This window comes from Numenius arquata, chromosome 9 (assembly GCF_964106895.1).
Source record: "Numenius arquata chromosome 9, bNumArq3.hap1.1, whole genome shotgun sequence".
In the NCBI taxonomy this organism is placed as follows: domain Eukaryota; kingdom Metazoa; phylum Chordata; class Aves; order Charadriiformes; family Scolopacidae; genus Numenius; species Numenius arquata.
This window is the reverse complement of record NC_133584.1, coordinates 50,029,996-50,057,262: the sequence shown is the minus strand read 5'-3', so window position 1 is coordinate 50,057,262 and position 27,267 is coordinate 50,029,996. Positions and strand designations below refer to the sequence as shown.

Here is a 27,267-nt window from a genome sequence, read left to right as displayed (position 1 = left end):
TGAGGTTCGGAAAATAAATATTTAGTCATTATCAGTTTTACTTTTATAAGCCAAGAACACTTGCAATCAAGTTTTCTAAGTGTGTAGTGACTCCAGTTCACAGATGGTTTATTACCAAATACCTTCTTCTGACTGTACATTTTCATTGCAAATAGCCTGAACATAAATAAAAAACTCAGTTGGGGAAAAAAAAAAAATCCTTCATTTTCAGGTCTCATGTGTCCTTCACATAGGCTTAATCCAAGCTTTATTTAAAAACAAAGAAAAACCACACCTCTCAGGTGAATTATTTCCTGATCTGAACTGGTAGGATTCACATTAAAATGTTCCTGTTCACACAGAAGTAGAGTAAAGCTACTTGAGGAATATTTACAATGATGACAGAACTTAAACTTTCCTTAGTATTCCAAGATGATATAACAGCCACAGATTCTGGCTTGGAAAGTTGAAGCTGGACTTCAGGAAAAAAAAATGACAGAGGAGACTGCAGCACTGGTTGCCCAGATGTCGCAGAATCTCCATTCTTGGAGATATTCAACATCCAGCCAGCATACTGCCTTACTGATTTAATCCAATACTGGTGGAGCAGGAAATCAGTACTGATAACCTCCACAGGTCCCTTCCAACAAACATTTTAACACTTACAACACTGCAACTGCAGAAACACATGAGTGTGTATATTTTTACTATTTTAATTTTGCTATGGTGTGACTGGCGCTACCTATAATGAACATCAGCTGAAAACATACACCTGTTATGTAGTATATTTCTTTGTCTCTTATTTTACTATTCTACACGCTAGCCCATTACTACTACACATGAGGAGTTATGCCACCTCGTGGCCTCCAATGAACACGGTCACATTAAATTCAGCAATCTTCCACATTTACCACCATCACAGTCTGTCAGACAGCAAATCTGTGTTTGTAGGGTGTATTGTTTTATACTCTAGAACTGTTTTAAAGCAAGGCAGCTAATCAAAACCACATCATTTCTGCCACTGCAGGATTTCCAGGCTGTTCTTAAATCAAGTTCTCACGTTAAGATTTACTTTCAACAAAAATCACGTTTCTCTAATCCATTTCTTTAACTACTTCAATCACTCAAGCTGATTTTAGTTGTATGCGCACAGGGCATAATGTATTGCTTTTCTTGTTATTATACCTCAAGCACATAAAATGCACTGAAAACATAAATAAAGCATGCAAATGTATGGCATAATTTCTCAAAGACCAGGATGATCAATTTCTGTGATGCACAGGGGAGGCGAACAAAAGGCATCGAAACCTTCTCAAAAGACAAGTGTGATATCCAGCTTTAGTGGGGTTTAACAAGAGAACACCTAGCAAAAAAAGGGAGATGTCTCTTTTTGACGTTATCATTTTGGTTCCTGCCAGTCTACATCAATATAAATTTTTTTAAAAATGGAGTTAGTTGGTTTCTACATATTGTTATGGAATATCACATGGTACTTACAGGAAAGTACCATTAACAGGAAAGACAAATATGCTACAAACACTTAGCATTCCATAAGATTACAAATAATGAAGTATAAAAAAAATATGAAAACTACAAACAACCCACTTTTTTTTTTAAATTATGAGGTAACAAAGTATTGTTATTTGAGGACAGAAGTTTTCCTTATCCCCATTCAATATATATCAAAGGTTGAGTTATGAAAGCCTGTGTGACCTATCACTCTTTGCTTTTTTGTCCGTATTCTATAAAATATTTAGATCTGGATCCTACATACAAACAGATCTCATATTTTTAATAGGAGTGATCTGTCTACTCAGATTTTGAGGAGCTTCATTCATCACAAGTCTCTAACCTGCTTAGAGAGATGGTGACTTCCAAAGAAGGGAGACTGAGCCTCATTTTTTTCATATACTTAAAAATCACTGAAGACATCAATTATTATTATAAGAACATTGACGGGAAATACAAGTCCCACACAAAGCCTCAATTTCTCATCAGGCAAGTATGTGCTATAGTTATACAGCTTTCAGGTTTTATAAAATGTGCTTTAAGACTACGTCATGCTCTACAAAGTTTTCTACACAGCCAGAAAAGTAATCCAGTTACTTGAAAATAGCTACAGAGAGATTTAATGCTTAAGTTAATTCATACAGATATGCGCTTTCACTCATTGCCAAGGTAACTCGCAAAGACTGCCAAGCACGTAATCGACCCAGACACCTTTTTAAAAAAAAAAAAAAAGAAAAAAAAAAGAAAAAAAAAGAAAAGAAAAAAAAAAGAAAAAAAAAAGAGAGAAAAGGGGCAGAGAAAAGGGGCAGAGAAAAAAAGAGAAAAAAAAGAAAGCCCACGACACGCGTTCACAACCGTCCCCCTCTCTGTGCTACTGCGATAGCCCAACACCTGGGGCAGCTTTGCCCATGAACCTGAGCACCTCAAGCGCAGCAGCACTTACAGAGCCCGCCTCAGCCTCCTACGGGTTATTGCCCCCCCGAAATAAAAACAAAACCGAGAGGCTGCCTGAACACGAAACCACAAGCCGCACAGCCATCTTGAAGACACGGATTTAAAATTCCCGCCTTGATGCGAACTGGGGATAATCGCTGCACCGCACGGGAAGCGGCAGACGCCTCCCTGCCCGGCTGCGGGACCAGCAGCTCTGCAGGGCTCTGCCTTGCCCGCTCGGAGGGGTACAGGCCTGACGCCACATTGGGGGCCGGGGGCTTCGCTCTCCCGCTACGCTCATCTCCACCCCCACGCCGGGCCGAGGCGCCTTGAGGCCCCGACCCTCCCCCCCGCCCCCCTTCAGCGACGGCGACTTCAGGGGTGGGGACTTTGTAGAAACTTACATCCCGGTTTGAGCCCCAAGAGGCTCAGGGAGACCCGAGCAAGCCCAGCCGTTAACTTCCGCGGCAGGATAAAGGGGTGGAGACCTCCTCAGCCCCGGCGGCCGGCTCCGCCCTCGGGAAAATGGCGGGCGCACGGAAGCGGCCCCCTCGGGGCGGGGCGGGGCGGTGACAGCGCGCAGGCGTCGCGCCCTGCGCCCCCTCTTCCGTCGCGCCCTCCCGCCGCGTAGGTTTCGGGGCGTTCGCGGGCGCGGATTGAGCTTGCGGCCGGTTAACGGCCCCGCCGCCGTTAGCGCTGAGGAGAGGTAGGGTGAGGAGCGGCCGGGCCCCCTTCTGCCCCACTGGGAGCAAGGTGGGACTGGGAGGAAGGGAGGGAGGTCGCAGGGGAGCGGCGGTGCCTGACCCCCGCCCCGGTGGGCTGTGTCAGGGCAGCGCCGGGCCGGGCCGGGCCGTGAGCCCCGCCCCCCACCGGGATGGTTCTGTCAGTCGGAGCTGGCTTTTGCCACCCGTTGTCCAGCATGGCAGCTGTGCCTGGCGTGAGGGGTGCCCGCCGGGTGCCCGGCGCTGGGAAGGGGAAGGAGGGAAGCGGGTAAGGAGCGGGGAGCGGCTGCCGCCCGGGCTTTGCAGCCGCCAAGGGGCCGGTGTCGCTTCTCTGGGCGGTGAGTGCATCCTCCCAGGTTCGTTTGGAGAAAGCGTTGGGCCAAAGAAGCCATAACCGTGGGACTGGAGGTGTGAGCAGGGGCGATTTCTGTCCCCTTTCCTTTGTCCCTCCCCATGGGAGAGGCGGAGCTGCCTTCTGTCAGGCAGTGCTTTTCCCGTGTCCAGAGGGGATAGTATAGACTTCTTATGCGTTGGCTGCAAATGTGTTCAGGGAGGAGTCATGAATGTCAGAGTCCTGTAGTCCGACATGGGACATCTGCCTCGGATAGCCCTGAAAAATATACAGTGCTCCACTGCGGTGTATGGAGCTCGGCTTCTGACTTTGATCCTCTGAAATACCCTATCTGTTGTTCTTGAAAGACACATATGTTCCCTTCCTTCATAAACCGCTATAGCTAATTCATAATTACCACTGTCTTTGTATCTGTTCAAACAAACATAGTGTGCTATACATCAGGAGAAGACCACGACTCTTTTTTTCCTCTTCTCCCACCCCATACTTCCTCCCATATCTTGCATTCATCCTGATCTAGATCTGTTCTGATGTCTTTTCTCTACGTCTGTTTTGCTAATGGGATGAAAGGCAATCCAGGCTGTAGTTGGACTGGGTGCAGAGTGTTAAAGTGGATGTTTTGAGTGATAGCTGTCACCTTACAGGGCCACCAGGTCATCAGAAGGCTGCTCGAAAGCCAGTGCAGTGGCCTTAGTGGCAATAGGTTGGTTGTGTCTGCTCTGGATGAGGCCAACTGTGACCAGTTGGGTAGGGAAAGGGAGGAAAAAACCTTGTAGAACCGCATTGCAATGGAAACTGTGGAAATAGATGCCCTTGGTTGAGTTGGAACATGGGTGAGCATCTGTGCATGTTGCTTCCAGTGGATGCAGCCTCTGTTTTCCTATACTTGGATGTTAATAGGGTAAATACTTTTCTGCTATAACATGTAATAGTCCTAATAGTTTTATACAGCATATCTGGGGATTGCGTTTCTCTTTCCTGCTCTCACTACATGCATAACAACTACTTGTGATAATTTGTAGTGATCCCGTGATACTTTTATAATTGGATCTGTCTTGCCCTTACTTGTTTCCAGCATATAGCTCCAGTTTTTATTCCTAACTGTATGCTCTTACATTCCGTGATAGTAAAGTTCATTTTCTCTATTAAATCAGTACTTTTGCTTTGTCTTTCTTAGTAACAATCAGGTTCTCATTTGAATTATTGATGTTCCTGACTCTGTCATCACAAGCTTTCATTAATATAGTTCTACTTTATTGCAATATATTGCAATATAAACATAAATCTAGACTTCATTTTTTTAAATATGATGCCTGGTCCATTTAAAACCCCTTCTGTTAACATTTATCAATAGTGTCCATTGTTGGCTTTCCATTAGTCTATTACATATCTTAAAGTACTTGTACTAATGTAACGTTTTTGCCAGTTTAATCGTTTCCAATATCGTATTGCACATCTTAATAACCTTCACATAGGTCAGGTTGGTTGCTAGTCCTTTGCCTTCAATAGTTATTTCCAAACTGTTGTTAAAGTCGTGCTGAGACTGAAATCAACTATTTTTTCAATTAGAAACTTAATGAAAATTGGGGGTGGTTTGGTGCAAAAGTTTGGGAGCAATTGATGTGAAAAAAGGAACTTTTTCTGTCAAAAATGTCAAGATAATCTAAAGATAAAATTCAGCTGTGAGTGTCATTTTCTGTGGGGTTTTTATTTTTTTAAAATGTTGATTATTTCTTCCTTTAGCTTTTAAAGCTTTGGTTTTTGTGAAGTCTTATTAGTGGATTCCTTGTCAGTTTCTCTTTCCTTCCAGCTTTTTTGTACTCAGTGTAGGTATTGCATCCGCTGGTACTTTTCCTCATAATTTCTGAGGCTACTTCAATAAAGTTTACTTGCAGTTCCAGTTAAGTTTTCTCTGCAGTACTCGCTCTTCTAGAGTTCTGGGGTGCAGACTGTTCTGTCCTTTGCCTTCGTCACACTTAGATTACACGAGTGAGTTTTCTTCTAGGTTATTTTGTTCTGTTTTCCACTCTTATACTCTCTTTTTTTTTTTAAATGCCCAAATGTTATAGTGATGGAACTCATAGCTCTGATCTTTAGTTCAGACATTAATAATTGCAACATTTATCTTGCGTTTTCCCCTCTTTCCAGAGAGAGATTTCAATGGAACAGCAGATTGAATGAATGTTTGTCTTCATATTTGGGTGATGGATAAATTCCAAGAGCATACAAGCGACTCTTTCCTGGTCTGAGTAATTTAAGCATAAAGACATGTTTTTGTAGGAAACCGAAACTAGCATAGCAAAGGTATGTAGCTTAATCAGGAAGTGTATTTGCTCCTTGGTTTCTGTGTGTATAGTATTAAACTACATAACATAAAATGGAAATGACATATTCCTTGTAATTACTTAATGGACATAATAATAATCCAGTATTTGATCTGAAATCCCTGCCGTACAAAATTATTGCAAGAATGTCAGATGGGAGGTTTATTGCATTTCTGCATTTGCTTTGAATTTTGTTCATTGCACTTACTGGAAAGAGATGCATATTATTTTTTCTTTATCATTTAGATGCCATGTTGAAGAAAACTAATGAGGGAACTATTAGACACTATTTTATCAAACAGTCAACGAATATCTAGAATAGAAGTTAAATACTCTTTGTAACAATGTAACAAATTTTAATGTTTGTAGTGTTTCATATAATAAGTGCTATTGTCTGTGATGCTTGGTAGTATGAACTGTCTGACCTTCCGTCAGCTGCAATCAGGCTATGGTTTGACCAGAACGTTAAGCTGACACAGAAGTGTCCTTTCCTAGAAGGGAGCTTTAGATTAAATTCTGGTAAACAAGGTTGTCTAAGTAGGAGAACATACTCCTTTTCAGAAGCTTTTCAACTTCAGAAAATTATGCAGCTGATGTCAGTTTTAGCCTGTTTTCGACACTTATTGGTAGGTGACTTAACTACTGGCAAATGAAAAGATTGTGCGTTGCCTTTGTATATATAAACAAGACCTTGCTTCTACTTTGGGGAAAAGTATGGGAACTTCCATGTTTTGTGCAGTGCTTTGGGACTCTAGGTATGAAGAATGTAACATGTACTTTTGAGTGAGTAAAGACCATGCCCTAAGGTTAGAGTTACAGAAAATGTGAAATTTTGACTGATCTTGATGCCTGTTGTTTCAGTTTTATGTGACTTTAATAGACCTTGTTATTTTTTGCAAGATTCATTTCTGACCAGTTGTATTAGTGCAGGAAGTCTGTGTGTTATTTATTCATTTGCCAAGGAAATGTATACACATATGTTCTCTATAAAGAGAGTTGTTGTCCTTCATTAGTAAAATAACAGCATTTTGTTTACTGTGATGATATTACACTGCCTCAGAAAAGTGGGGTGGCTGTGTGCAAGCAACAGCACAGGGACAATGCTATGAATTGAAATTTTTGTTTAATCTACTTTTATGTGTTCTACATTTTAATTTTCTAGGCATTTGTCAACTACATATAATTAATACATGTTCTTTTTGGCTGTGCAGCTTACTTTAATCAAACCTACATTGATGCTGTTGATCGTACTATGACAGTACTTTTTATAACTTAATTTTCAACTTCATTACTAACCAAAAACAATTCTAGCAAATATCCCAGTGTCTAATGTACCAAGGAAAACAGAATCAATGTTGATTTTATTGTTAATCAACAAACAAATTCAGCTTGATTAGAATAATGAAGTTGTGTTTCTTTTGTTCTAATATAACTTTATGGTAAGATTAAGCTTAAGCTCACTGAGATTTCACTTCTGAAAAAGTGTTTGTTTGTTGCAATGTTTGCTATGATCTTAGTATTTCTTGTACCAAAGTAAATAAATTGGTATGTCTGTGCTATGATCTGTAGGCATGTTCTTGTCTAGAAGACTGAAACTTACAATCATTCATTATTTTCATTTCTTAGTACTCATGGGTAAGAGAAAGGAGGAAAGTGTTTCAAAGCCTGGACCCAATAAAAGGCAGAGACAAGAATACACAAATGAACAAAGTGATGAGTCTAATGATGAAGAAATTTCACAGTCATCACCTGACAGTAATTTCTCTTCACTGTCGGTAAGTTGTTTAAAAAGTCCTTGGGGGGAAGATATAAGAAAAAGCTGGTATGAAAAAGGTCTGTGCCTTTGGCTGACATCTAAATAAATGTCTGGTATGTAGGCTTCAGTAGAACCAATACAAAAGAAACTAGAGGTAATGTCTACGATAAGGATTTCTGCATAAGTTCATTCTTACCTTATTTCTTTTGGATCATCTAGTTATAACAGCTGATATAACTATAACACTGTTGATAACAGTATTTTGGTTTTATAGAATGAATACTACTGAAGTTGTCAAATAACCGAAAAAAGGAAACTGCTTTTGTTTGATAGAAGTATGGTATATTTGGCTTACGGTTGTAATAAAAGCAGAGAGAATATTTAGAAAACAAATTTACTAAAAGAAGCACCAAATATTTGTTTGTTTTGCATAGCTGACACTTCCAAATGTCTAAAAAAATCTAGTGTTTTAAATGCACCTTTTGATGGAAATGAAACTTGAAAACACGAATGGCATTTTTTTCTGCTTTTCTGTAATAGTTGAATACTAATTTGATGGAGAATTTTTAAAAAATAATTTCTAAGTTTGCAAATATGGTCTTGTGTATTTAGACTGGACATCAGGAAGAATTTCTTTACCAAGAGGGTGGTCAAACACTGGAACAGGGTTCCTGGAGAGGTGGTTGTTGCCCCAAGTCTATCAGTGTTTAAGAGGCATTTGGACAAGGCCTTTAATAACATGCTTTACTTGGTCAGCCCTGAATTGGTCAGGCAGTTGGACTAGATGGTTGTTGTAGGTCCCTTCCAACTGAAATACTCTGTTCTAGTCTGTAAGACACCATGGTTAATTTTTCTGTCCACAGAAGCATTATTCCTCGCTTAATTTTCTTGAACAGCAGCTATTCTGGGTCATTGGTTTGTTTATTTTTCCTGAGGACTTTGCTTTCTTAAAAAACATTGTTTTTTCTCTGAAGCACTGGTGATAAAACTAAAGTTTCCTGTCAAAGTAATACTTCCCCAGTTAAACAGTGGGCTGTCCCACTTCTGGTTTCATTTCCCACTTCATGATCTAATTTCCCTCGTTCTAAGCTGTGTCAAGAATTCTCACAAATAGTATTATTCAAGTAACAAAAAAAGCCTTTCTACGATGCTCTTTATTATTGCTCTGACAACTGTGTAGAGTCTATGATCTTCGTCTTTCATGTTGTATTAATTATAAGTTAGTTATGGGGAGAACTGAAAGTTACTATGGGTGAACGATCAGCTTTGGTAACTCTTTTCCTCTTATTTTATTAGGTAACTGCTCTGTAGCAAGAAACTCTTTCTATTTCATTAAACCCTTCTGATTGCCTTGTAGCTTATAACCATTGGCGTTTTATATCATACTGTCATTTGAATTCCCATTATATTTAAAATAGATAAACTCTATCTCATAGATACTCTCATAACCCTATACATAACACTTGTTTTAATTGTTAATTCTTTAGACTGCAGGGGAAGTTGGGATAATTGAAAGTATCCAGCTGAAGAACTTCATGTGCCATTCGATGTTGGGGCCTTTTCAGTTCGGATCAAATCTCAATTTTGTTGTGGGGAACAATGGAAGTAAGTATTTATTGCATCATTTATTTGGCAAAGAACTTTTTTGTTAATAATTTAGAAGATATAATTTTTATTTGAAAAAGAATTGCTAGCCATCTTTTAGGAAAGAAACGGATTAATTTTTGGACTTGGGAACCACACGGGTCTATCCCAGAAGTTCAAGGCTGGTGAAAAAGGTCTTAAATTGGGAGATTTGCAAAAGATAATGTGAATATAAATGTTTTCATAGTGAAATCGTACATAAATTTATATTGTAACCAAATGTACTCACTCACATGTTCATTGTTAAATGCATGGTAATTGTCCTAAGAGTGGGAAGTGATACTTACGCAAGTTCACGTCTTTCAGAGAGAGACTTTCAAAAATTAAACAAATTTTAAAAGAGAGCTTAAAACCTTTCAGATAGTTGAACAAATGGTAGTGTGTGTTTCATTTCTTGTATACACATTTTCTGTATGCTTGTAAGGAAGGGGAGGTTCTTTGCTCCTGAGATGGGACATCTTGTTGAATGCAAATTGCTAAATAGAAGTGTGGTTCAATATGTTGGGGTTTTTTTAGGGTGAACCTTGGAAGTGGCAGATTTTTTTTAGAGTTATTGCTATTTTATAAGTTTGTTCAATAAGGACAGAATTTGGACTTTAAGTGCATAAATGCATAAGTAGTCAATCAAAAATCTATAATGTGGTTGAAGTGGATAAAGAATTACAAGAACGTATTTAAAAAAGGTCAATGCTTCTATTACAGGTGGAAAAAGTTCTGTATTAACTGCTCTTATTGTTGGACTTGGCGGAAAAGCCACTGCAACTAATAGAGGTTCTTCATTAAAAATGTTTGTACGAGATGGAGAGACGTAAGTAAAACTTTTTTAGTTTTAAGGTTGAACATGTTTAGTGATTATGATTCAGGTTATCTGATCCATTTTCTGTTCACCTTCATTTTCTCTGTTCTCTTACTGGATCAAGAGCATAACACTCGAGACAATATTTAAACAAAAAGCCTCCAAAACTACAAACAAAACCCACATCAGTATTTTAGCATCTCTAAACTACCTAACATAGTGATATGTCCTCAGTATTGGCCAGTTCTTGTGTATTGCTTTCATGATGTGCTTGGATATCCTACAGAAGAATTGAGTTCATTAGAAAAAATTCCTAGGAAACTAGTTATAATTGTTCTGTGAGCAGTGATGTTAATTAATTCCTTTTCTGTCTTTTTAGTGACATGAATGAGTCTACAATATAGAGACCTTGACACACAGGTGGATTATTAAGCATGCAGGAAGTAGATTCATGTCTGCTTCAGGAGTGGGAATAAAAAGATAGGAGAGGAGGTTTAAAAGTTTACATTTACAAAAAACTGTAACTCAGAGCCTTAGGTTTTTCCTTTCAGAGGTGCTTGGAGTAAAAATTGTTGGCGGTACCTGCTTTATGTATAACAACTTAATGTTTCAGCATTCACTTGAGAAACAGAAAACATGAATTCGGAACTGGAACCACATCTCATCTTTTCTAGAAGAATGCCTTAAACATTCTGCTGCAGATTACTTTGGTTAGGGATGGCCGTAGAAGCTAAGCAACTGTTCTCTACAGAAGCCAGTTTGGGGACAGGAGAAGAACCAAAAAGCAACTTGATTCTGCAACCTAAAGATGGGGTCACTCAGATGGAAAGTGGGGGAAATCTGCTCTCACAACTGTTTGCTTTTTTGCTCATGATTTATCTGAAGCCTAGAGGATGCAAACAGGTCGGAGTATGGCAGCCTTTCTGATGATGTGTCTCCGATGCTGTTTTTGCTCAAACGACATAAATATATCTTGTTCTGATTGGTACAATGACTGACTTCCAGTTCTGACCTGTGCAAGAAAGACATGACAATTTTTGTGCAAAAGTTAGAATGTTTGGGGGGGTGTGTGTGTGTTGTTGGGTTTTTTTTAGATTTGGAACTAATTTCGGTTTTCTTATTTTTATTTTTTAGTTCTGCAGATATTTCCATAACATTGCGAAACCAAGGTAGAGATGCATTTAAACCAGAAGTGTATGGTGGCTCTATTATTGTGAATCAGCACATTAATTTGGATGGAAGCAGAAGTTACAAACTGAAAAGCAAATCTGGTTGGTGGTAGTTTCTTTTGTTTTCAGTCTTAGAAGCTCTTTAGATGTTTTCATTTCTTTAAATGCCTCGATGATAGTAAAGGATAATGTTTCTCACTTCATTCATTACTCAAGGAAGATGATGTCCATTTTTTTGTGTTTACCTTAGACCAAGAATATTTTAGCATGTCAAAAGCAGGTTCTGCATGATGTGAGGTCATACAGTATTTGTCTTTATGAAAATCTGCTTGTGTGATGAGGCTGAACGTAGTCTTTAGTCTTTTTGAGTGTTTCTCATTTAGGACTAAATCTGTGTTACAAACATACTAATCTAATGTTTTACATTTAAAAAAGAACCACTAGATTGAACAAACGACTAGGGCATCATACGTCTCTTTACTTTGGACCTATTGGTGTTTTCCCTTTCTTTTTTTTTTTACCATTAGGGACCTTAGTTTCTTCAAAGAAAGAGGAACTTATAGGAATACTGGACCACTTTAATATACAGGTAATTGTTATACTTTTTAAATTCTGTGCAGTTTAAGACATCAGCATATGATATTGTAATTCTTCAATTAAAAAAATCAATGTTTCATTTTGTTAAATGAGAGAGGTTCACCTCTTCCGTGTTCTTTCAAGATCAAATGCAATGGCAAAAGAAATTGAAATTTATACTTCATTCAACGCAGAATAAGATTCTGTCCCAGACAGATAAGAAATTGCGATCATCTGTGAGTCATGTGTCTTGTTAATGAAAGTCTTAGCATATGTAGGTTGCTTTCATACCTGGAGCTTTTTTTGTTTGTTTGTTTCGGCTCATCAACAATTTTTGCTGTTTCAGAAATTTGAGTGTGTTTTTGCTGCTTAAGTGATTAAGGAAAGATCAGACAGCACACATGAAGGTTAAAATATTCAACTTATTCAGCCTTTCAAATAATATAAACTTCTGTTAGTATGTGTTGATTTCATTTTGTGAACACTTCCGTAAGAATATATGGGGCAATTAATTGTATTTAGTGCAATATTAATCAATTAAATAATGAGAGAAAAAAAACATTGGACAAAATTTCTAATGCTGATGTTGTTAAATGAAAAAAACCAAAAAGCCAAACAAACAGGCACTGTCTTTCTAAATGTCAGTTACCCTTCTGGGAACAGTTCCTTAGTTGTCCTTGTTGTTGTAATTTGTACTTGGAGTTGGATTTTTTTCCTGTTTCGTTTCACGGAATCACAGAATTGTTGGAGTTAGAAGGGATCTTCTGGAGATCATCTAGTCCAACTCCCCTGCTAAAGCAGGATTGCCTAGAGCACGTTACTCAGGACTGCATCAAGGCGTATCTTGAAAATCTCCAGAGAAGGGTACTCCATGACCTCCCTGGGCAGCCTGTTCCAATGCTCTGTCACTCTCACCGTAAAGAAGTTCTTCCTCATATTTGAATGGAACTTCCTATGTTCCAGCTTGTGCCCGTTGCCCCTTGTCCTGTCACGGGGAACCACTGAAAAGAGTCCGGCTCCATCCTCCCTCAAGCCACCCTTTAGATAAGCATTGATAAGGTCTCGCCTCGGCCTTCTCTTCTCCAGGCTAAAGAGTCCCAGCTCTCTCAGCCTTTCCTCATAAGGGAGGTGCTCCAATCTCTTAATCATCTTTGTTGCCCTATGCTGGACTCTTTCCAGTAGTTCCCTGTCTCTCTTGAATTGGGGAGCCCAGAACTGGATGCAGTATTCCAGTTGTGGCCTCACCAGTGCAGAGTAGAGAAGAATGACCTCCCTCGACCTACTGGTCACACTCTTCCCTAGGCAGCCCAGGATCCCATTGGCCCTTTTGGCGACAAGGGCACATTGCTGACTCATGGATAGTTTACTTTCCACCGGAACCCCCAGATCCTTCTCCTCAGAAGTGCTTTCCAGCAGGTCCGTCCCTAACCTGTATTGGTGCCTGGGGTTCTTCCTCCCCAGGTGCAGGACCCTACGCTTGCCCTTATTGAACCTCATTAGGTTCTTCTCTGCCCAGCTCTCCAGCCTGTCCAGGTCACGCTGGATGGCACCACAGTCCTCTGGAGTGTCAGCCAGTCCTCCCAGTTTGGTATCATCAGCGAACTTGCTGAGGATACGCTCTGTCCCCTTGTCCAGGTCATTGTTTGTTTTTTTCAAAAAAAAGGGTAAGAGGAGTAGAAATCTTCATTTCTGGATCTGGTTCTCTCAGCGTATTACTAGATTGCTGGGTATGGAACAGGGAGATAGTTTGCTCGCTTTCATGGATGTACATTGCATGAGAACTTTTTTACTTAAAATAAAATGAAAGTAATTTATTTGTACAGGTAGATAATCCTGTGTCTGTTCTAACCCAAGAGATGAGTAAGCACTTTTTACAGTCTAAAAATGAAGGTGACAAGTACAAGGTAAGAAAAACCACTTAACATTTTGTTTAAACATTAAAATACTGATTCCAGATTTTTAGAAGCGGTGTTTGGAGGGGAAAAATTTAATGACCTATTGTGGATTAACTCGGGTAAGCACCTACGCACACAGCCGCTTGCTGACTCCCCTTCCCTGCTGCCCCTGGCTTGGGATGGGGGAAGAGGAAAGGAAGAGTAAAACCAAGAAAATTGTGGATTGAGATAAAAATTGTTTAAAAAATGAAATAAAAGCTGGAAGAAGAGAGAAAGAAAGCAAAGCAAGAGTTGCAAAGGCAATCACTCACCACCTCTCCTGGGTAGACCAATGCCTGACCAGTTACTGAGCAAAAGGTGGCTAATTCTCCTAAACCTTTGCCTCTCCGTTTTTATTGCTGAGCATGACTGTGCTGATTTTTGGCTGAGATGGAGGTGATTTTCTTCATAGGAGCTGGTATGGGGTTATGTTTTGGATTTGTGCTGAAAACAGGGATGCTTTCATTATTGCTGAGCAGTGCTTACACAGTGTCAAGACTTTTTCTGTTCCTCACAACATCCCACCAGCGAGTGGGCTGGGGGTGTACAGGGGGTTGGGAGGGGACGCAGCCGGGACAACTGACCTCAGTGGCCAGAGGCATATTCCATACCATGTGACATCATGCTCAGCAATAAAAAGCTGGGGGAAAAAGAAGGAAGGGAAGACATTCAGAGTGATGGCATTTGTCTTCCCAAGTAGCCATTACGCATGATGAAGTCCTGCTTTCCTGGAGATGGCTGAACCCCTGCCTGCCGATGGGAAGTAGTGAATGAATTCCTTATTTCGCTTTGCTTGCATGCACAATGTTTGCTGTATTAAACTGTTTTTATCTGAACCCTTGAGTTTTCTTACTTTTACCCTGCCAATTCTCTCTCCCTTCCCCCTGGGGAGGGAGTGAGCAAGCAGCTGTGTGGGACTTAGTTGCCAGCTGGGGTTATACCACAGCAGTGATGTTTTATGGGGTGCCATATCTCTTTGGTTAGTTGGGGTCATCTGCCTGGTTGTATCCCCTCCCAACCTCTTGCACACCCTGCTAGTCTATTCACTGGGAGTTTCACACAGAGTGAGAAACAGGTGGTTTGATGCTGTACAAACACTTTCCAGCAGCAGCTAAAACATTAGTGTGTTATCAGCATTGTTTTGGTCACACATCTAAAACGGAGCACCATAACAGTTGCTATGAAGAAACTTAACACTGTGCCAGCCAGATCCAGTACACTCTCTGACTGTAGCAATCATCCACTTCTAAAACTAATTTTTTTTTGAAATTTCTTTTCTCTAAAGACACTGGTAAATTTAAAAAAAATCAAGATTCTGCTGAGTTAGTTAATATTCAGAAACACCCCACCAGTTATTTTACTTTGGGTATAATTCAGCATGCATAGAGGTTGTGATGAGTAGTCTTTCTATGGTAATTATTTAAAGTTCACTTAGATAAGCTGCTGAATCTGACATCTGCATCTTTTTATTCCTTTTTAGTTTTTTATGAAGGCCACTCAGCTGGAACAAATGAAAGAAGATTATACATCTATTATGAAAGCTAAAAAGAATACATGTGATCAGATAGAACAAGGAGAAGAGGTATGTAAAAGCTAAAGTAATTATTAGTACGGATCTGAGCACTGAAGTAACTCTAGGAGTTAAACTACATAGTTTTTGTTTGATTAGGTAGGTCTCAGTGACATTAAATTTAAAAAAAAATATTTCCAATATTTCATATTAAATCACAGCTTTTTGCACTCATGATTGAACCTCTCTCTTTGTTTTCTATTTTTTTTTAAGCGTCTTCAAGAACTTAAGCAGCGTTATTGTGAAAAAAAGGATCGTTACAAAAGCATTGGGTTTGTGAATGACATGCGAAATCATCTTGAAGATTTGAAACATAAAATGGCTTGGGCAGTGGTAAATGTCTTGTTAAAATATGTTTCCTCATATGAAATGTACTTTAAGTTATTCCCAATGTGCTGCGGACATTCTGATATATAACAATACATGCTTCTATTTAGGTGGGTGAGATGGAAAAAGAAATACAGCCAATCAAAGAAGTCATTAGAGCTGAAGAAGGAAATACAGAGAAGTTTGTTCAGAAGCTAGAAGAATGCCAGGTATGATTGAAACCACATGCAACTCTAGTTTTGGCTCCTTGACTCAAGAATAAAAATAATATTTAAAATATGATTGTCCTCTGGGTTGTAGGTTATTGAAACTGGCCATCTTAGCTTTTCACGAGCAGCTAAGAACATTCCCTTTTATTCACTTTTTTAGCCATTTAAAACTTAACAGTAACATTTGCATTCCATATTAATATTAAGACATACTTTTTTCCTGTTGTTTAGTAGGGGTGTGTGTGTAGTTTTCATGCTGATGCTTTTGTTTCAGGTTAAGTGTTAATATTATTTTGACACAGAATTTGGGACTGGGCCTTGCATATACCAGTGAACAGTAATTTAAACTGTTTTATTGTTGAGAGTACTTACTCGATGCCTATTTCTGTAATACTGGAGCATCTTTCAGAGATCTGTCGTGTTGATCAGGGTATCATTTCCTGTAGAGAAGATCAGTGTCTGATTTCAGGAGACATCTGGAAATCTAACAGACTCTGTGCATGGTACTTAAGACTCCTGTAGGTAGCAAGAAAGAATAATTTTGCCAAACATTCAGATTCACGTGTGAAATATATCTTTTGCAGAGAAATACTAGACATCATTATTTTGTACTTTTCAGTCTATTAAAACTCCTGACTTTCTGAATTGGCATTCATCTATCTTTTTTTCTTTTTTTTTTTTTTTAATATTTAAAAAAAAAAAGAAGTATGTATGTGTTTTAAGACTGAGGCATTTTTACTTTATGGCCAAACATGTCTGTGTAGTGTTGAAGGAACGTTGCCCAGATACTGCTCTGACTTCTTTCCATATTATGGTACTTGGCTTTATTGTATTACGAGTCCTGTATTTGAGTAAACCATAAATTAGGAAAGAAGGTTGCTGTTTACTTCACAGATACGGTAGTCTGTTGGTTTCGTGAGTATGTTCCTTTATTAATTTTCATCTTAGCTAGATAAGTAAGAGACTGACAGAAAAACAAGATGTCTTAAAGCTCACTTGCTGCAAGATTTCTGACGGTCCAATTGTTGGTCCGGGATGTAACAGTATCCATAGTGGCAATGACTTGCTTTATTTTTTTAACAAATAGAAAACAAATGAGACATGTTGGGTGGATTATTTTGAGAGATATTTCTTCTGCGGCATTAAGAGGTTTTGAACAAATTTTGCTTCATTGCTTGTGTATCATTCTCTTTGTGCAGGTAAAAGTGAATGAAGCAGAAGAAAAGTACAAAGCAATACAAGACAAGTTAATAACAGTAAGTGAAGAAGCACAAGCCCTGCATCCTCAGTGTGTATCGTTGAAGGCTGATGTGCAGGCAAAAAGAAAAGCAGTCAATGAAGCTGAGGTAAGCAAAAAGAATTTTCAAAGATAGTACCAATTTAAAGCTTTAATCTCGTCCCACATGTACTTCTTCATCTGTGTCTAGGCTTCCTGAATCCATAGTGCAGTTCAAAGGACAGGTGCAATTTCCTGCCTTGCAAGTAATTTCTGTTTTGGGGGCCACGGCATTTATATCTTTACACAGGTATTAAGCAGTGTTAAACTTAGGTCAAAATAAATATGATTCAAGTTAACTGTGTTATTCCCTTTTCACATTCTTGAAATTCAAGTTATTTTTGTCTGTTTTGATGCCATTCAGTGTTTATTTGCTCCAAGCTATAGTTCTTTTTGAAATTATTTCTTGCTTCTAATTATTAAACTGATGTATCCTATTTCTTTCATAGGTACTTTATAATCGTTTCAAAACCGAGTTAAAACTTCTGGGAAAAGACGATGAACAGCTACGTAAACGAATCGAAGAACTGAAAAGCAGGTAAATACAGATACAGCGATTACGGTGTATGTTTATTAAGGTATAGGTATGTGGGGAGTGAGCTTTTCTGATTAATGAGAACATTTGCAGTAACAGAAAACTGTTAAATATCTAAATATTAGATTAAATATCCAGTTAAATATCTAAATTTTTCTGATCCTGCTTCTTTGCATACCAAGATTTTGACTAGAGGGTGATGAGGTAAGCGGGCAGACAAAAGCCTTTCTTTTTTGTTGGTGATATTACATATTTTCTAGCTTCTGAGGTGTTGCAAAACAAGTATACCATATGTTCCTATTACATTTAGTTTAACTGGGGAGGGTTTATGTGTGATTACAAATAAAAAAAAAAATTAAATTGGTATTTACGCTTTGTAGATCTTGTAAATGCACAGAATCTTAAATGTAACTTCCTGATGTGTAAAACTTCACTATGATGCAGGTAATAAAACTAAGTTTGTGTCACTTATCATTAGTGTGGTTTTAATAAAATATTGAACTATGATCTTTTCCAGTGCTAATCAGGTTTCAGAGCCTGAAAAACTGGAAAGACAAAGGAAAATCACACACTTAAGGGAACAGTTAAAAGCATTCCATGATGAAGATGTAGTTATTGGTCAACAGGTGGATCAGTTTCAACAGGCTATATCTAAGTGTAAGGAAGAACATACTAGACTTAAGTAAGTTACAATTTTTGAATTTAACTGTTTTCCTTTGTTTCAAAGTAGAAGAGGTTCCTTCTTATGTACCTGGATTCCCTGAGATATTAGTCTTAATTTTCTTTTTTTTTATTTTAGTTATTTTTTCCTGGTTTATCTTAGGACTTGGTAAACTTCTGTCTTTGGCACAACATGACTTAATTTAGAAACTTTTGGAAAATTAAGAAAACTGTTTTGTCATTAAAGGTGAAAGGTATTCCTAATTCAAAGCCTGATATAAATCCATATTTTCAGTTTAATGCCCCTCCCACTATCTGTCCCTTACTCTCTTATCATCCTGTGGGCAGACTATGATTTAATTTTTTTCATGTTGTTTAATACACTAGTACATCCTGGTATGATGTCACAAGATATATAACATGATATAAGAGAATAGATACTCTTAGGGGTAATTATCTATTGTTAAAGGGAAATTTATAGAGACTTTGAAGAAAGTGATTCAAATACCAATTTAGCCTATATTCGAGCTAGAAAAACAAAGTACTTTTTGGCTTTGATTTGGAAACCTGAACTTGAACAATGATTACCAGAGGGGATTATGGTGATGTTGTCATTTATTGTCTTAAGAGATTTGAGAATTATTGCTTATTGCACTTGATGTATTAGTTTAAATGTCTTTTATCAATTATTGTAACCAGCAGTTACTTTGTGCTCTGTTGAAGACCTTTGTAGAAGACAGTGGAATTGAAGCATATCATTAGAAATAAAATAAACTTCTTATAAAGTGTTATAGAAGTAAGGTCCTGTAGAACTGTTGCAAAGTAGTACTTTTCTGTCTTGCTTTTTTTCTCTCGCGTTTCTTGAAACTATAAAAATACTGTTGCATGTGTGTAGCTAGCTGTACATTAAGAGTAGGGAGTTCTTGATAGACTGTGCTATTAGTACTTGAAAAATGAGACTTTGTAATTATTTTATTAAAATTAAGGCTTCATAAGCTGTTGTTACTGAAAAAAATTCTGTTCTCTTAGGAGAGAAGACTGTGATGTGAGACAAGCACTGGATGCCAAGCAGAGACAGCTGAGGGAGCTGAAGGACAGTAAAACAAATACCTTGAAAAGATTTGGACCATATATGCCAACATTTCTTGAAGCAGTTGAAACAGCCTATAGGCAAGGGTGCTTTAGACACAAACCTATTGGACCTTTAGGTAAGAATGACTGCTGGAAAAGATGTATTTCCTCACGGGATTTATTGCATGACTTCTTAAGATAAACAGTGATATTTTGGAGGAACTATTTGTTCTTTAAGGAGCTTCTGGTATATCTGTCTTCTGTACTTGCTGGTCTAAAGGTATTATCCTGGTAAATTATCTTTTGTTTCTGTCCTTTTTATCACATGAACTAGGTAACATCTACTGGTTTTCATTGTCTTCCAGCTGTTTTTGTTAAGGTATTTTATGTAGTTATAGTGGTAAACTTTCAGTGCACCTCTCTGACTTCCCACACACTCTAAGCATCAGTCTGCTCTGCTTTGGCCGCTTGTTCCTTGGTGGAATAAATCTGTCCAGCTCTTGGACAGATTTTGTTCAAGTGTCCAGTTGCTGACTTGTGAGCTTGTCAAACTTGATGTTTTGTATGGAGCAACTCAAATAGAACCAGTCGAGATTCTCTTGGAAAGTTTGGTTTCATTAGTTTTTTTGCCCAGCTCTGACAGTGACTGCTATTTTTAGTTTGTGATTGGGAGTAATGGCTTCAGCGTATTCTGGTTGTAAGTGTAATACTTAACTCTGGTTTTAAGGAAATACTTAAGTATTTGGCACTTACTGCAGGGTAGGAACGTGCAAACACACATACTACTGAAGACAGGCGATACAATGGAAATCTTCGTTTGTTTAACTTGCAGCATAGTTGTTCCTCTGCTTTTACCCTTAAAGCATTAAATTGCTGATAAGCAATCTTTGCTTTGATACACTCCTGCTGAGCTGTCATAAAATTAGTACCTTAATGGAAGTTAGTAGTGACCTGTCAAAGATCTTGCTAGAAAATGTAGGCCTCCAAATACATATAGGTGTCTCTATGGGAAGAGAAATTATATGTCTCTGTTTTCAGGGTACCTTGTGTTGTGGAGGGTTTTTTTAATCTTTTATCTAACTTTTTAATTTTTTGTTCTTGTAAGAAAAGTTTATTTTAGACTCTTAAACCCATAATGCAACAAAACAAAAACCTTCAGTGATAAAAGTGCACTACTGGATGTTTTGTTATGGAACACAACTCCTAAAGCCTTGTCTCTTATGCTTATTTAGGTGCTTTCATTCATCCAAAAGATGCTGAACTCTCCTTGGCTATTGAATCTTGTTTAAAGAGCCTAGTTCAGGCATTTTGCTGTGATAACCATAGTGACGAAAGAGCTCTTCAGCTACTGATGTCAAAATATTATCCACATGGATTTAGACCTCAAATAATTGTAAATAAATTTCAGAGTAAAGTTTATGATGTTAGGCACAGGTAAGTTGTTATAAATTTTCTTGCTTAGCCTTGATGGTTCAAATTATTATTAGTTGAAAAGAATTATTTGTAATAACTTTTTTTAAAGATCTCATGTGAGCTTTGCGAATGGTGATTTTTCTTCTTTTCTTCAGAGCAGTTGATCATCCAGAATTCCCATCGGTTCTCACAGCATTGGAAATAGACCATGCAGTGGTTGCCAATTGTTTGATCGATGTGAGGGGCATAGAAACAATCCTGCTGATTAAAGTAAGGCTCTATGTTCCCTATTGGTCTTGTTAAAAAATATGTTTTCTCTTGGCGTGGAGCATATAGAGTACCTTCACTGATAGTGTCTGTAATGGACAAAACAGATAGATTATTTTATTTTTCTTTTTGCCTTTCTGAGCAGAGGTGAGGACCTCGATGGCTCAGGAAACCCTGACTCTATCAGTTATCACTGGAGGGTTCCCTGTAAGGCACTCTTGGCATTCGATAAACTGTCAGTATCCTGCTTCAAACACTGTTTTCTGTCATGGGCGAGATTGTAAACTGACAGCCATAGTGGATTTAGATACTGGGATTTATTTAAGAATCGGCAAGGTTAGAGCTTTTACCCTTATTTCCACAGACTTGCTAGTTTCCTTGCCCCTCCCAGTCCTGCCTTCGTAAGTCTCACCTTCTGTCCGCAGGAGGGAGATCCAGAAAGGGCAGGCAGAAAATCTTATCAGTTCCTGCTGTGCAGCTGCTCACAGATACCTGTTTGGGCTGTTACTGGCCAAGGTCCCTGGGCATTCCCTGGGATTTGTCTCTACAGATTTCTCCCCGTGTGTTTCCAGGATCTTCCCTGTTTGTTTCTGGGATGTTCACCACCACCTTTCTGGGCCTCTAAGTGGTCTATTTCCCCAGTCTAAGTAGTCCACGTGTGTATGATCAGCCTCTAACTGCTGTCTCTGTCTCATGTCTCTATTAATTGGTGTCAGTTTTGTGTAATCTGAATTTACAACCAGCCCCTACCAGTGTAGTACCTAGCAACCGGTAGCTAGGTACCAGTTGTAGCTGTAGCAGGCTTGTGCTTGAGAGTTAAAAAGTTCCCCTTTGGGTATTCAGCCACCCACTGTTACACGAAATTATCAGCCTAGTGGTAGCATTCACAGCCTAACTTGTTTTTTACCTACCACAACAACCAGAGCCCCTGTGGACTCTGTGCTGTTAAAGCATTTGAGACGAAAGAGTGTGTTGTGGTTGTTGATAGAGTCTGGTAAAATAAAAAAAAAAACAAACCATAATCAGTTACTAAATAGGATTTGAATGAGGTGACTAGCAACTGGTATTGAATTAAGATTGCATACTATTTCGGTAAGAATCTATTTTTTTATCACTATAAAAACATGTTAATGAGCTGTTTTCTGCCATTATATGACTTCCTATCTTAATTGATTTTTGATTTTCTGTTACTACTGAAAATACCAGCTCCAGCAGATAAGATTACAGGTGAAATGTTCAAAGATAAAATAAGATATATATATGTATTTCTTTAAAGAAAGCAGGGTATTCTAATGAGCAGCAGAACTAATGATACTTGCTTTTTGTGGATTTTTTTTTTTTTTCCCCTCTGAAACCACTTATCCCATTTTGTCCTCTGACATTCCTGCTGGAAAAAAGGCAGTTTATGGTCTGTCTAGTGCAGAGCTGACTGAGTGTTTACCAAGCACGGCTGTTGCTGAATGGGAGAAGTAACAGCTGAACTTTTCAGGCTTTTTTTTTCATAGGAGGAATGCTAGTTTTGGTCTTCCCTCCTGTGCCTACCTAAGCACTGATTTTCATAATGTTACTGTTGTTGAGCCCTACCTGAATAATTTCAACTGAACCTGAAATAAGGTGAACGGGTATTTGTGTGGATAAAATTATACTTCTGAATGTGTAACATGATTGCCTTGGACAAAGGCACTTGTGACCACTTAATCTGGCACTGGCAATGTTGTGGTGGGTTTTTTTTGTGTTTTTTTTTTTTTTTTTTTTTAACCAGCACATACTTCACAGCTTCTTCTGGAAGAATGTTTCCTGTATGCATACTCTGCTTTTGACAGTTTAATATTTGGTTAGTGATTTTTCTTTTTCCCGTGGCAAATTATAAGGGACTGATTAGACTATGGAACTTACAATTTAGATAAATTTGTAATAGAATAAAAGAAATGGGTAGCTAAACTAAGTGGATGTTTTTTGAGAACAAGTCTTATTCAACGAAAAAAAAGCAGAGTCTGGATGTTACAGATTTTTTCATGTTTTTTCATTGCCATTATTCTCATTTTCATTAGGAATTGGAAATATTTATGGGTGAGAACATCTAGACAAATTTTAAATGGATATCTTTAATTATGGTTGCTTTTCTATTGGTATGATAAGGCTATTGTATTTTTCAGAGTGGCCGTAAAGCTCGTGAAGTAATGCAGTTTAATCAGCCCCCAAAGAATTGTAGAGAAGCTTTCACTGCTGAAGGTGATCAAGTATTTGAAAGACGATACTACTCTTCTGATTACCTGAGACCCAAGTTTCTAAGCAAAGATGTTGAAGCAGAAATAAGGTTAGCATCTTGTAATGTTGTATTTGTAATAAGTGCGCTTGTTGACATGAACAGAGGAATTGCGTATTAGTCTATTTGCATGTACGCCACTTTTCCGTCTCTCCATTTTTTCTCTGAGGTTTACACTTCTTTTCTGAGAATTCTGGAAAACCTCTTTATTTCAGTGCCTTTCTATGATATGTACAATCCTGAGTTGTACCTTGATATTTTTCAGCTTGTGGCATGTAAATTTTGCCCAGTAAGTAGGGATTTTCTGGGCTGAATACTCCAGGAAATCTGGTTAACTTCCTTTTTATGCTATGGTTCCTGAAAAAGAGTATGGAGTTAAAACTATTTCTTTAAAAATCTTATACCTGAACAGTGGTATTGTGGTTTACTGTAAAGGAAGTCTGATCATTCAAATAAAAATTACATTGACATGTGTAATCCTACTGGTTTCAAACTTTGCATCTGCGTCTTCTCAGGCTTTTGACTTTGCTCATGGTAGGTGTCTCTGAGACACTTGGCTCCCCCTTGGCCCCTCCATTTTATTTTTTAGTTGTGTTTTTTTTTTTTCTCATTACTTTCAAAATGGTAGTTTTAAAATCCAAACGTATTTCAAAGTTTTAAAACTGTCACCAAGCAAATTGGTGACAATAGAATACTTTTATTTTGAGTCTCAGATTATATTACAGACATATTAAGGAAATATGTTAATTGATTTTATTAATAGCTGATAGTGTAGATTGAATTGAATGTTAAAAATTTATTTCTGTACACTCAAAAGACTTAAATATGCCAGTTAACTGTACTTTGTTCGTGTCAGTATATAATGAACTTCACTCAAAGATTATCTTAGCTTTCAAAGTTTTATAGGCATTTCATTACTAATATTGCTATGGAGGAATGATGTAGGCCAGTTAAAAAGGAAAAAAGATTTCCCACCTCCTGCCTCTTCAGAACTTAACCTAAAGCAGTGACACATTTATTTGGAATAGTTTATGCAATTTATTAAACACTGATTTTGGAATCAGACGTAATCAGTCCATTTCATGCATCTATAAAAAAAGTTGGATTAAACACTTGCATTATTTTTTTTTTTTAAACAGTAATATTAGTAAAGCTTCCCCTTTCTTTTGCAGGGATGAAAAACTCTATCAAAGTTTTGCCATCTATAAATAATTATTAAAAATAGCTTTGTTTTGCATTTCAAATAGTTTTACCACAAACTGAAAGAATTAATTATGGAAATCTCTGGACATGACCTCCTTTGTAGAAGGAAAAGTATGAGACTATGTACATTTTTTTTTTTTCCACATCTCTGTTAATGTGTTTTCTCTCTGACTGCAAGTGTTTTGTCCTAGTCAAAGTGTTTGTTTTCTCTTAAGATGCAGAAATATTTTTAGAAGTAACACCCCTGTTTAGTTCAAACGTTTGACCTGGTCGCAAAAAATTGCGAACAGAGGTTACAGATGGTTCAAATGACATGAATGGTTTGTCCGCTTGGCATTGAGCTAGGACCATCAAAGAGCTGTCTGCTGGTTTAATTAGCTGTGAGCTCTCCTATAGAGCTTTAGTGTTTCTGTATTGATCAAAATGCGTAACGAACTTCAGATTTTATTTTTTTCGGGGGGAGGGGGAAGGGGTGTGTTCTTTTTTACCCTTTGTCTTGTCACGCATTTAATTTTGTGTATTTCTGGGTGTGTGTATGTGTGTAATAAATCATATCTGTGTAATATATAATATCTCAATATCACTTTTTTATAAAGTCACTTGGAGAAAGAAATTGAAAACAAAAAGGCACAGATAACAGCAACTCATCAACGTTTACGTTCCATTGAAAATGAGGTTAAGCAGAATGAAAGTCATCTTTGTGGTCATCGACAACACCAAAAAGAACTACAGGTAAAATAGGTAGACAGTTAATTTTTAGAAACTGGTCAGTCTGTCTTTATTTCATTTTGACTTTTGCAATATATTTTGAGTGGATGATAGGTTTTTATGTTTATCCTTACTTTTGCTGTTTGCTTTCATGTTGTTTACTTCTGTAGTTTGCTTTCATACTTAGTTCATACATAGTTCAGCCTAGAGAAAAGGAGGCTGAGGGGAGACCTTACTGCTCTCTACAACTACCTGAAAGGAGGGTGTAGAGAGGCGGGGGTTGGCCTCTCCTCCCAAATCACAGGCGATAGGACAAGAGGAAATGGCCTCAAGTTGTGCCAGGGGAGGTTCAGATTGGATACTAGGAAAAAATTCTTCACTGTGAAAGGGTTATTAAGCATTGGAATGGGCTGCCCAAGGAAGTGCTTGAGTCACCATCCCTGGAGGTATTTAAAAGATGGTTTGACATAGTGCTTAGTGACATGGTTTAGTGATGGTTTTTATCAGAGTTAGGCTGATGGTTGGACTAGGTGATCTTAAAGGTTCCTTCCAACCCAGACAATTCTATGATTCTATGATTCATCATTTAGGTCAGAATGAGAGGTAGCATCAATCCTAGCATATGCTGTTGTTTCTGTATGGTATTCTTTTTTTCTTCCTCTTGTGCTAAATCTTACAAATTTCTGCTGCTTTTTAAACACAAATAGGAAGTTGTTGCAATATTTGATATAAGTTGTTTGTTTTTTCCCCTGCTTCCCCCTCCTTTATTTCTGTTGAGCCTTGCCTTTTCATTCACAGAATCTTGTTTCTCTTCATGCTTTTCATTTATACTCTTAACCTATTTTAATATGCTGAATATTTCACCTTTAAGTTTTCTTAATGTTAATTTCTTTATAAACCATTTTACAACTCTTAGTCGTCTTTCTTTGTTTTCCTGTGCTTCTAGGTGGGATGTATGTGGTGGCCAATGGTGTTGGCAGTGTAAGATAATACATACTATTTATAAGGTTATATTCAGTAAATTACAAATAACAACCAGGAAAAAAACTGGCATGTGGAGTCAAATTGCTGACGATAAATATTTGAAGGAAAAGTAAAATATATATTTATTCAATTGTCATGTTGAATGGAAATACAATAATAACTTAGTGATTTAAAGTGCATGTGACTTTCAGAACAAGTTATATCTTATAAAAATGGATTCCATAGGTAAGTGGGAAGAGTTCTGTCTTTTGTAGGCACTAATGAAACTAAAAGACAGCATATCTTGCTTTCCATGTTGACTGAAAAGAACTTTTCTCTTTAGATAAGCTCAAGACTATTTATTTTCTTTTTATTTTCAGATAAAAATAAGAACAACAAATGCAGAAATAGCAGATCTTGAAAATATGGAAGAACACCAGTCAGTGGACATCCGTGCACTAGTAAGAATAAATTATCAAATTATATCTAATAAGGATATGAAATAATGTCTTTTAATGTTGGCAGTGCTTTGAAATAAGCAAATATTGTAGATTTTCAATTACTGTACAAGTAGTGAATAGTGAAGAATGTAACACTTCGCCATAATTGTAGATGTTCTGTAATGGCATGATTTTATTTATTTTTGGTGAGTTTTAGTTTGGTTGGGTTTTTTCATGATTTTTTGGTTTGTTTTTTTTTCCTGCCCTTTTTCAAACCAGTAGCACTACAGGTTTACGGAAGGCAAGGTGGTTTTGTAAAGGGATATTCCATGCATTTTCTCTCCTCGTGCCAGACCTGCAGTGCTGTAAAACTCTGGCTGGGGAGAAGCAGAGCTGTAGGTTTGGAGGTCAGAAGTGGCACCATCATTTATGTCACAGCGCTGCTGCCCTGCCCTGAACCCACAGTTTCTTGTTTTCCTATAGCTTCACTGTGCAGAAGCTTTAAAGTTCATACATCGCTCTAGGGAAGGATCATGGTAGTACAATAGTAGTTTAAGAACAGAAGAAAAATATTTGATAATCTGTTGTGATTTGTATGATGGTGGCCATGAATTTCAACTGTTACTCTGTAATCTAATGTATAGATGGCCAAGAATTCTGAGAAT

At 37.8% G+C, this 27,267-nt stretch overlaps 1 protein-coding gene across 1 annotated transcript in view; it reads left to right on the top strand.

Moving 5' to 3' along the window:
* Nucleotides 1–5,643: 5,643 nt before the first annotated feature.
* The window catches only part of SMC6 (structural maintenance of chromosomes 6), a 32,747-nt gene continuing 11,123 nt past the window's right edge, over nucleotides 5,644–27,267 (top strand). The window contains exons 1-19 of the mRNA XM_074153689.1: nucleotides 5,644–5,799; nucleotides 7,446–7,594; nucleotides 9,063–9,180; nucleotides 9,922–10,027; nucleotides 11,150–11,286; nucleotides 11,712–11,773; nucleotides 13,584–13,664; nucleotides 15,175–15,276; nucleotides 15,478–15,597; nucleotides 15,702–15,800; nucleotides 17,000–17,146; nucleotides 17,526–17,614; nucleotides 18,129–18,293; nucleotides 19,301–19,479; nucleotides 20,575–20,776; nucleotides 20,911–21,025; nucleotides 23,179–23,339; nucleotides 25,088–25,223; nucleotides 26,543–26,623. Of these exons, the coding sequence (XP_074009790.1) occupies nucleotides 7,451–7,594; nucleotides 9,063–9,180; nucleotides 9,922–10,027; nucleotides 11,150–11,286; nucleotides 11,712–11,773; nucleotides 13,584–13,664; nucleotides 15,175–15,276; nucleotides 15,478–15,597; nucleotides 15,702–15,800; nucleotides 17,000–17,146; nucleotides 17,526–17,614; nucleotides 18,129–18,293; nucleotides 19,301–19,479; nucleotides 20,575–20,776; nucleotides 20,911–21,025; nucleotides 23,179–23,339; nucleotides 25,088–25,223; nucleotides 26,543–26,623 (2,244 nt within the window). The 5' untranslated portion in view covers nucleotides 5,644–5,799; nucleotides 7,446–7,450. The remainder of the gene's footprint in view (nucleotides 5,800–7,445; nucleotides 7,595–9,062; nucleotides 9,181–9,921; nucleotides 10,028–11,149; nucleotides 11,287–11,711; nucleotides 11,774–13,583; nucleotides 13,665–15,174; nucleotides 15,277–15,477; nucleotides 15,598–15,701; nucleotides 15,801–16,999; nucleotides 17,147–17,525; nucleotides 17,615–18,128; nucleotides 18,294–19,300; nucleotides 19,480–20,574; nucleotides 20,777–20,910; nucleotides 21,026–23,178; nucleotides 23,340–25,087; nucleotides 25,224–26,542; nucleotides 26,624–27,267) is intronic.